The sequence below is a fragment of the Paramisgurnus dabryanus genome, chromosome 4 (assembly GCF_030506205.2).
Source record: "Paramisgurnus dabryanus chromosome 4, PD_genome_1.1, whole genome shotgun sequence".
Taxonomy (NCBI): Eukaryota; Metazoa; Chordata; class Actinopteri; order Cypriniformes; family Cobitidae; genus Paramisgurnus; species Paramisgurnus dabryanus.
Window position 1 is genome coordinate 22,605,563 of NC_133340.1, and position 9,674 is coordinate 22,615,236.

General features: G+C 36.8%; 1 protein-coding gene across 1 annotated transcript; it reads left to right on the forward strand.

The window, feature by feature from the left end:
* The first annotated feature begins 52 nt into the window (after positions 1 to 52).
* Positions 53 to 9,022, forward strand: capn9 (calpain 9). The gene is made up of 20 exons (XM_065295167.2): positions 53 to 377; positions 2,049 to 2,118; positions 2,255 to 2,373; positions 2,827 to 2,960; positions 3,045 to 3,213; positions 3,346 to 3,429; positions 3,506 to 3,591; positions 3,698 to 3,775; positions 3,864 to 4,024; positions 4,184 to 4,341; positions 4,496 to 4,704; positions 4,851 to 4,887; positions 5,510 to 5,590; positions 6,380 to 6,437; positions 6,524 to 6,588; positions 7,061 to 7,129; positions 7,275 to 7,353; positions 7,472 to 7,588; positions 8,416 to 8,474; positions 8,648 to 9,022. Exons 1-20 carry the CDS (start codon positions 174 to 176, stop codon positions 8,672 to 8,674), a joined length of 2,064 nt encoding a protein of 687 aa, XP_065151239.2. The 5' UTR covers positions 53 to 173; the 3' UTR covers positions 8,675 to 9,022.
* Positions 9,023 to 9,674: the final 652 nt, after the last annotated feature.

Sequence of the window (9,674 nt, forward strand, 5' to 3'; positions counted from 1 at the left end):
CACAGGCGTGGTTGCTTTCACCCAAACCTGTTTCTGCTATTGACGGGTGTGACATTAACTTGACAAGCCTGTAAATCGGCCCATGCGGCTGCATTTATCCACACACCGACATACACTCGGCACTTTAGATCCTCAGTACTCGCTGTGGTTCTGGAGCTTATAGATGTGTTAAGATGCCCTACAATACCACCCAAAACAGCCGTGGGCAGAAGGTCCAGGTGGAGAGCACACAGAATGATGGGAAGACTTATGAGCAGCTGCGACAGGAGTGTTTGCGGAGTGGAAAGTTGTTTGAGGATCCAGACTTTCCTGCGGTGGACGACTCGCTCTTCTATAGCCAAAAGGTCCCAATAAACTTTGAATGGAAGAGGCCGAAGGTGAGATATTGAAACCTGTTGATGTGCTTGTATTGTATTTATTTAAAATATGTAACACAATAAAGGTGACTTGGCTTCTGCAGTTTATTTAGATGTCACTCCAAGATTTGATTCTGATAAATGCATTCGATATGATGCATATGATTTGGTTATGTATGTAATATGGTTATGTTAGCATAGTTTCCCATTATAAAGATGACCTAATTCACCTGATAGGATGTAGTAGAAAATGTCAAATTTGGGATATCGATCCCTGGCAGCCTGGAAATTATTTTAGGGGTGTCCACTGAAATCTGTGTTATGTCAGTCATAACTCTATAGACTTAAATGATTAGAATATTTTTGGATGTGTTTTAACTTGGATTATATTCAGTCGTAACTGATTTTATATTTACTTAATATTTATCAGCGTAAAAATTCATTTTTGGATGGTAGAAGCATTTTTGTGTGATGTGATGTTTCTCTTTAAACTTAATGGATGAACAAAAGTGGGGTTGCAGATGGCAAGCAATGATGGCAAGCATTTGGACCTCTGTCACACAACTTGTTTATTTTTGTGTAATTTTTATATTTTATTTTGTCTGCACCTTTATAACCTGTCGCACAGGTTTGCAGTGCATTTTAAGATCTCAAATCAAACAGGTTATCTTCATTCCTATGCATTTCGCTTTTTTGTTGTGTTTTAGTGGTATATGACTGCAGGGCTCATACACGACAAATTATGCAGTCAATGAAGTCAACCCCAATGCCGATGTTATGTTGGTATGCGAGGAATGCAGATTATTTTAGTTGCTGATGCATTATTTGAGCGAATCTAGTATCTGAGTTTTGGTGGAAATAGATTATTGGGTTAAATTTGGTGTTTGGAACAGTTTGTCAAGACTACAAGGTTGTCATACAATATCTTCCTAAATGATGACCCCCTATAAACTCAAAAAAATGACAATCATCCACTTCAGGTCCACACCTTTCTCTGCCCACTCTTCTTGCTTTTGGTGTGACCTGATGGATCTCTGAATGAAACTACAACTGCATTGCATTCCAGGGCGTTCCAGCAGAACATGCTTAAATATGCACTCAAGTGAGAAATCGTTGTAGATTCATATGATCAGATTGAGGTTTGAGAATGTGACACACCTCACAGAGGCATCATGTGTGTTTACACACGTCCCTCTCTCACTCTGTAACCACAGATCATTGGGTTTGTTGTATAACTTTAGTAGGTTTAAGTTTAACAACATTGAACTAATAGAATCAAGTTTAAATCTTATAGTCAGTACTTAATAATACTATTGGCCACCAAACTCTAACATTTTTTTGAAAGAAGTGATCGATTTGGAGGTATTGTAGGTACAGTTTTAAAGATATTTGTTTGATCTAAGAAAAAATAATTAGAACATTGCTTTTTGTTGATGACATTGTGTGAATAATATGTTTAAATACTGAATATGAACAATACTAGATTCTGCTTCAAAATCCAAATTATAGTTGGATTATCTCATCTATAATAATTTATATGTTTCAAAGTGCATTATGTTTATGAACTAAAGGGAATTTTTTTTAGTAGATCCATAATTTGAGGTTTCTGGGGCAAGCCCTGAATGACCTTTCATCCCAGTTACACGCCTGGTCTGATCAGATCAATATTATTTCTCATTTGTTCAAACTCAGGAAATATGCAAAGACCCCAAATTTATCTCTGGAGGAGCTACCAGGACCGACATTTGCCAGGGACAGCTGGGTATGTTTTACCATCAAATCTGTCACTTGCAATATTTTATTGTTTGTTGAAATTTGAAATCATGAGTGAGTTTTAAAAACAAAGTATCTGATCAAAGTGCAGCACATTATGGTTTCTTTCTTGTATTCCAATGCAGGAGATTGTTGGCTTTTGGCTGCGATTGCCTCTCTGACCATGTACGATGAGACGCTAAAGAGAGTTGTACCACATGACCAGGACTTTGACCGTGGCTACGCTGGTATTTTCCATTTCCAGGTGTGACACTTTTGGTCTTACAGTAACTCTCTGCTTTAAATGAATGAATAATGAAACAACAAATGGTAAACTAACTACTAAACTAATATAAGTTAAAGTTCCTGCATTGGGAAAGCAGCACAAATGGTCATAAGTTCAATCCTAGGGAACACACATAGTATTAAAATGAAGAGCTTGAATGCATTTCAAGTTCCTCTGAATAAAAGCGTCTGCCAGATGCATAAATGTTAAATATTCAAATTAACACGATCAGTTCAGAAACTTGTATCCCAACCATGATATCATATTTTAGTTGTTCACAATGGGATGAATAAGATTTTCTGGAGAGTATAAGTTTAGCATTCAGTCCTACTGGATACAGTTCACTGCATACTAGGACATAGATATTTTTTTAAATACTTTCCTGGAGATTTTACCTTAAGAGTTATAATCCCAGCCCATTTTCTTCTTCAGTTCTGGCAGCATAATAAGTGGATGGATGTTGTGGTGGATGACAGACTTCCATGTGTGAGGAACAACCTGGTGTATGTCCACTCCGCAGACAACACAGAGTTCTGGAGTGCACTTCTGGAGAAGGCCTACGCCAAGTATGTGCCTTACAAAACATAACAATTCAGTCATATGCCAGACCGTACCCATAAATCCATCATCAACTCATGTGTGTTTTTCAGAATGAACGGCAGTTATGAAGCTCTGAAAGGTGGGAGCACTATGGAGGCCATGGAGGACTTCTCAGGTGGCGTGGGGGAGATGTATGAAACGAAGACCGCTCCCACTAACCTCTTCACCATCATTAAGAAAGCTGTGGACAGAGGATCTATGCTCGGCTGCTCAATCGATGTAAGCAAAGTTCTGCATAAATACCGTACAAATCACATTTAAAAGTGAAATATAGCACAAATGAGCCAGATATGGTGATATACTCGGATGACTTCATTAGAACTCTTGCATGTGGCCTTTTCTGATCATTAGATTACAAGTTCTGCTGAGTCTGAAGCCCAAACCACTACTGGTCTGGTTAAAGGCCACGCCTACTCCATCACTGGAGCAGAAGAGGTAACCATAGAAACAGATATATAATGTCAGATTTAATGGTGTTACTGCCTTTTAACCCTTAATCCTGTCTCCTCAGGTCAACTACAGAGGATCTAAAGTCCAACTAGTCCGGGTCAGAAACCCTTGGGGTCAGGTGGAGTGGAATGGCAGATGGAGCGACAAGTATGACATCATTCAAATGTTTTAACAAATCTACACCCTTGAGCCTAATCATTTCTCTATTTGATGAGATGTGTTTTCAATGACAAGTGTTGTCAATCTTAAATAGCTCCAGGGAATGGAGTGGAATTGACCCTGCTGACAAAAATCGACTGCTTCACAATGCACTGGAAGACGGAGAGTTCTGGTAAGTGTGACCTGTTGTATAAAGATCCCAGACCTGTAATTCATCAAACTCAAAACTCTGCGGTACTAACCTATATGTCATGTTAAAGGATGGAGTTTGAAGACTTCAAAGCCAATTACGATAAGGTAGAGATCTGTAACCTATCTCCGGACGCTCTGACGGATGACACTAAGAAGAAATGGTCTGTAAATATATTTGAGGGCAGCTGGATCAGAGGCTCCACTGCTGGTGGATGCAGGAACTTCATCGGTAAGAGACCGGAGCTTAGCTTCGTCTACATTTAAGTACTTTCAGATAAAGCTGGGAATCGAACCCATTACCTAGCAGTCAGAGCACAAAACTCGTAAGAGTGTCACATCGTGCCTGCGACCACATTTAGGTGATGGTTTCTGTTTTTTCGATTCCCAGACACATTCTGGACAAACCCTCAGTTCAAGCTTCGTCTGACTGATCCAGATGAAAATGACCGTCTGTGTAGTGTAATCGTGGCTCTCATGCAGAAGAACCGGAGGCGTCTCAGAAAGGAGGGTCTTGACTTGGAGACCATCGGCTTTGCCGTTTATGAGGTAAGGGGTCTTGCGTACCATAGTAATGCAGTAGTATGGAAAAATGACTTTACAAATGACTGTACAGAAATTAAAAGAATAAATATTGTTTGGAGAACTGCTAGATGCTTCTTGCAACACAAAAGTTTGACTCTCGATTCTTGATGGACTCAAGGCTCCAGGTGAAGAAGATCACCAGGGCAAGGACTTCTTCCGGTACAACCCCTCTAAAGCACGCAGCCGTACCTACGTCAACATGAGGGAGGTGTCTGAACGCTTCAGACTGCCACCTGGAAATTATCTGCTGGTGCCAACCACCTTCCAAGCACACAAAGAAGCCGACTTCCTTATCCGGATCTTCTCAGAGAGCAAAGCTGCAGCCATGTATGTGGCCAACCATTTTGCTCAGTTTTATTAGCCTGATTAAAAATATAGTTTTGATATTTACATACAGTGGCCGTGAAAATTAGTTGGACAGTTAAGTTATAAATGTTTGTGGTTGACTCAGTTTTGGTTGTTGGTTTTTGCAGTGAGATGGGAAACACCATTACGGCAGATCTTCCAGATGTAAGTCCTGTCAAACTGATCATGTACTGCATTCCCTTACAATCATTTACCAAGCTTTCCACCAAAATACTATAATGTAGTTACTACAGTTATTGGTACTAAATACAGTAAACCATTTTTAACATTAGGTACCACTGCAATATAGAGTTCTGAAAAATTATGTTTTAAAGTACTTACCATAACTGTTGTCTCTATGATGTTTCGATAAAAGCAATTTCAACAAACCACCATTATGGCGATCAGTGTTTGCATTCAACAAACCACCATTATGGTGATCCGTGTTTGCATTATCTCAGATCATTTGCATTTAAAAGGACACTTAAAAATACATATGTACTCTGGGGACACCAAAATTGTTTACAGTGTAAAAAAGGCTTGTGAAATGTTCCCTTTAAACTCACTAATCTCAAAGTATCCCACTGCCCCCAAGCACAAACACCAAACTCCACCTATGAATAAATGATGCTAAGGTGTAAAAAAAGGGATTAATTTGACATGTACAGTATGTATTTTCTGGCACTGATTACCATAATAGCCGATAAGTTGGTTATGGATTTAAATGTGTTTGACTGTCTGTGTGCACTGATAATATGTAACAATGCATTTTCTCTGATCTTTAAAGCCACCGATACCAAACCCTCCTGAGGAAGAAACCGATGAGGAGAAAGGACTGAGGCGACTGTTTGAGCAAATCGCTGGCTCGGTGAGACACACTGGATATCCTTATGTGGTTTTTAAATGACACAGTGATGTATCAGATGGTAATATTCAGGGTTTTTACATCGTAGCACAAAGAAAACTATAGTATTACTGTAATACATGCCCAAAAATTATTGTATTGGGTTTTTATGAGAACGTTAATGGATTCTGTCAGTCTCTACTGGTAATGTGTTGAATTCTGTTGGCGGGATTTTATCTGACAGATGGAAACAAATATAAAACAAATAAATCCTACTGGAATAAGGTCCAAAATACACTTTACAAAGAAATGCTCTACACAAATATGTGTCATAATGATATTTATAATAGAAACAATTAGAACTTGGATCTTAGCAGGGATAGTACCATGACCCAAATTTAGTGTATTACAATGATGTCACATCTTCAAATTTGCTTACTCCATTGGCAGATTTTTTGCTTGTTTTATGCACAAAATCACTTAAATTTGATATTTTTTGTCTTTAAACTAGACTTATTTTCTTGGGTCGTTTTGCTTATCAAGAAAAAGCATCTTAATTTAAGAATTTTTTGATATTTTTACTGAAAACAAGACAAAAATACTAAGAATTTTTTTCTCGAGAATCATTTTTTGCAGTGCATAAAAACTAAAACTCAAAGAAATATTAACGTAAGAAAGACCTCAGGACTACTCTAAGTTTCTACCGCATTTAAGACATTTTCGACTCAATGTAGTGCTATAATGTAGGCAGGAAATAAGAGTAGGCTTTGAGGGCCCTCTTGTGGTCTTATTTTAAAGATGTTTTCTCTTTAGGATATGGCCATCAGTGCCAGAGAACTACAGCAGGTGCTGAATGGAGTTCTGAGCAGAAGTGAGTCAATCAACCAATTTAATCAAAGACTGGTTATAATGTCTAAGTGTCTATATGCATACTAACAAGTTTACGATCACTTTTAGGAAAAGAAGTCAAGTTTGATGGCGTGAGCCTCATCACCTGCCACAGCATCATAAATCTTATGGATGTATCCTTTCTATGGTCACTATGCTGTTTTTCACAATAGAAAAAAATTTATTGTAAGAAAAAATGGTCAAAAAATACTTCCTATAACTGTCACTGGGGCGGTACCCTTTTAAAAAGTACATCTTTGCTCTTGAAGAGTTCATATTAGTACTTCAAAGGTGCCTTTTGGTACCAAATGTATGCCTATCTCTACCTAAATGGTACATATTAGGACTTTTATTTTTAAAATACCGCACAGGCTTGGCATCAATTTTCTGAAAATACAATAGTTTAAATTTGGTTCCTGTAGCTTTATTGGTAGAGTATCGCAGGAGCATTGCAAAGGTCATGAGTTTGATTCCCAGGGAACACACATACTGATAAAATAATGCGCTTTGGACGTGTGAGGTAAATACAGGTGTGTAAATAATATTTTAGGATGTCATGGTTTATTCTTTACTATATTTTTGGAGTTTTCCTGAACTTGAGTACAGGTGGATAACACAGGATTGCTGGAATTTAATGAGTTCAAAGTCTTTTGGGATAAACTGAAGAAGTGGATTGTAAGTCAAACACTTTCAGTAATGGCAATTTTTAGTGATTTTAGATGTCAGATTCATCTTTCATAGTATCAGTCTGCCTGCCGTATTCTAAATAAGTCTGTGTATTTATGTAGATGTTATAATCACATTGTGTTCACTGTGGTAGATGCTGTTCCTTTCTTTCGATACGGATCGTTCAGGCCGCATGTCTGCCTACGAGCTCCGCAGCGCTCTCAATGCAGCAGGTAAGCATATACAGCATTTTTGTCATTTTAAGAGACTGTCATAGATCTTTAAAATATTAAATAATCATAATGCAAATTAAACCTTTTTCATATTTTCTTTGTGTTTTCTGTAATCCAGGGATGCAGCTGAATAGCAAAATTCTGCAGTTGCTGGGTCTCAGGTTCATGGATGCCAACTATGACATTGACTTTGACGATTACCTGACCTGTATTGTTCGTCTGGAGAACATGTTCAGTAAGTGCCTGTGTCTTGCATAACAGAAATACACTGCAATTGATGCAAAACCTTTTTGTGAAATCCAGACTAAAGTCATTTCTCATAATGAAATTAGGTTTGCAAAATTCTGGGAATTTTCAATGCTGGAAACTTTTCATGAGAATGAACGGAAATGAATGGGAAAAAAAATTGCAGAGTTGCCTATATCATTGATAATTATCATACAGAATTACTGTACCACCCGAAAGTTTGGACACTTTACTATTTTTAATGTTTTTGAAAGAAGTCTCTTATGCTCATGAAGCCTGCAGTTATTTGATCAAAAATGCTTCAGAAATCATTAATATTAGAAGGATTTCTGAAGGATTTTGTAATCAAATAAATCTACGGCTTGATTGTAAGTAAAAAGATTCTTCAAAATGTGTATTACCTTGAATGCATGTCTGTTATGACCAAACCAAATGTTTATTCATGTATATTAAATAGTTGATATAAATTTCCCTACATTTCCAAATAGTTCCCATATATTCCCATTAATTTTCCAATCCCCAGGTTACGTTCCCATGGAAGCTTTTTGGAAACTTTTTGCCCCTTTGCAACCCTAAATGAGATTAGGAGCATCAAAGTTTGGTTTCAATCATTAATATCACATGACCTTACTCAGTTTTTATTAAAGATTTTAAGGTTATATTACAGAATGTTCTTTACATTACGATTTTATGTAGAAAGTGACTTTAGCTGGGTTTCACAGATAGGGTTACAATTCGGTTTCTACTTATTTCTGTTTTAGTTACATTTGTGAATGCTCTGAAATGTTGATAATAATGATTTGCTCTTCATTGCAGGAGTTTTCCAGGCATTTGACAAGCAAAATAAGGGCGTGATCAGTCTAAATATGCAGCAGGTACAAAAATCTCCTGTTTTAGTATGTAGCTATTAGTGATAATATATGACACACTGTGATTTTAATACTAAATTAAACAAAGGCATGTGGCCTACTGTAGCTGGTGGCATGTGTTTGTAAGGCTATTGCATTTATAACATACATTAAGGTAAAAGCCTTTTATTTCTCCACAGTTCCTGTTTTTGTCCATGAATGTCTGAGGATTTCATGAAAGAAGAAAAGAAACGAAGGAAGATCTGTATGGATGAAACCACTGTGGATGTTGATTTATATTGAATACATTTTTTTATTCTCAGGCTCTTTCCTCTTAATACTTACCGCACAAAAACAATTTTGCAAACAAATCTCCATTGTCCTGTTCTGTTTATTTCTCTCTCTCTGATTTGATACACAATTACCTTTCGTGTTTGTATTATTGCCAGATCTTATATTGTTTTGATGGCTGCTAAACTTCTCTAAGCTCTAAAGGTGCATTCATAAATTATCAAAAACAAGAAAATAAAATGCTTATAAAGTGCATTAATTAAATAAAATGTTGGTGCTATAAATACATGTGTCTATGGTTATTGATAACTATGGCAGAGCAGCAGATATATTCAAGTTTGAAAAACATTTTCTCCTTAAAAGGGACATCAGATTTTATCCATGTTTAAGTGCTATAATTGGGTCCCCAGTGCTTTTATCAAAATGTGAAAACCATTTGGTAAACCATTCTCTGCCAATATGTGAAAAATAGGTCATTGACATTTGGCTCCCCTTGTGATGTCAGTGGGGGAAATATCTGCACTATCCAACCATGGCACTGCAATTTAGTGGACATGCCCACAAACAGCTATTTTTGCTCACACCTACAAAGTGGCAATTTTAACACGCTATAGTTTCATTGCAAAACGAGATAACTCCATTTTTTTTTTTCAGAAATCTTGTTTTTTGATTGTGCATTCCAATTAATATTAATTCAACTGCAGTTGGTTTGTTTTGATTTAAACCTTCATAACTAAAAAAATACAGCTAAGTAGCACCATAAAACAAAATAATAACAACATAATAATAAACACGTTTTGACAAAAAATTTAAAAACGGATTTTATCTCGTTTTGCAACGAAACTCTTCAAATGATCTATATATGGCATTTTTGAGCTAGAACTTCACATACGTACTCTGGGGAAAACAAAGATTTATTTGATACCTTAAAAAATC

Excerpts from the sequence above, each read along its gene's own strand:
- capn9 (XM_065295167.2), top strand. The coding sequence starts at position 174 with ATGCCCTACAATACCACCCAAAACAGCCGTGGGCAGAAGGTCCAGGTG. Across the intron at positions 2,374-2,826 it reads CTGGTATTTTCCATTTCCAG|TTCTGGCAGCATAATAAGTG; the intron begins GTGTGACACTTT and ends TTTCTTCTTCAG. Across the intron at positions 3,776-3,863 it reads CTGGAAGACGGAGAGTTCTG|GATGGAGTTTGAAGACTTCA; the intron begins GTAAGTGTGACC and ends GTCATGTTAAAG.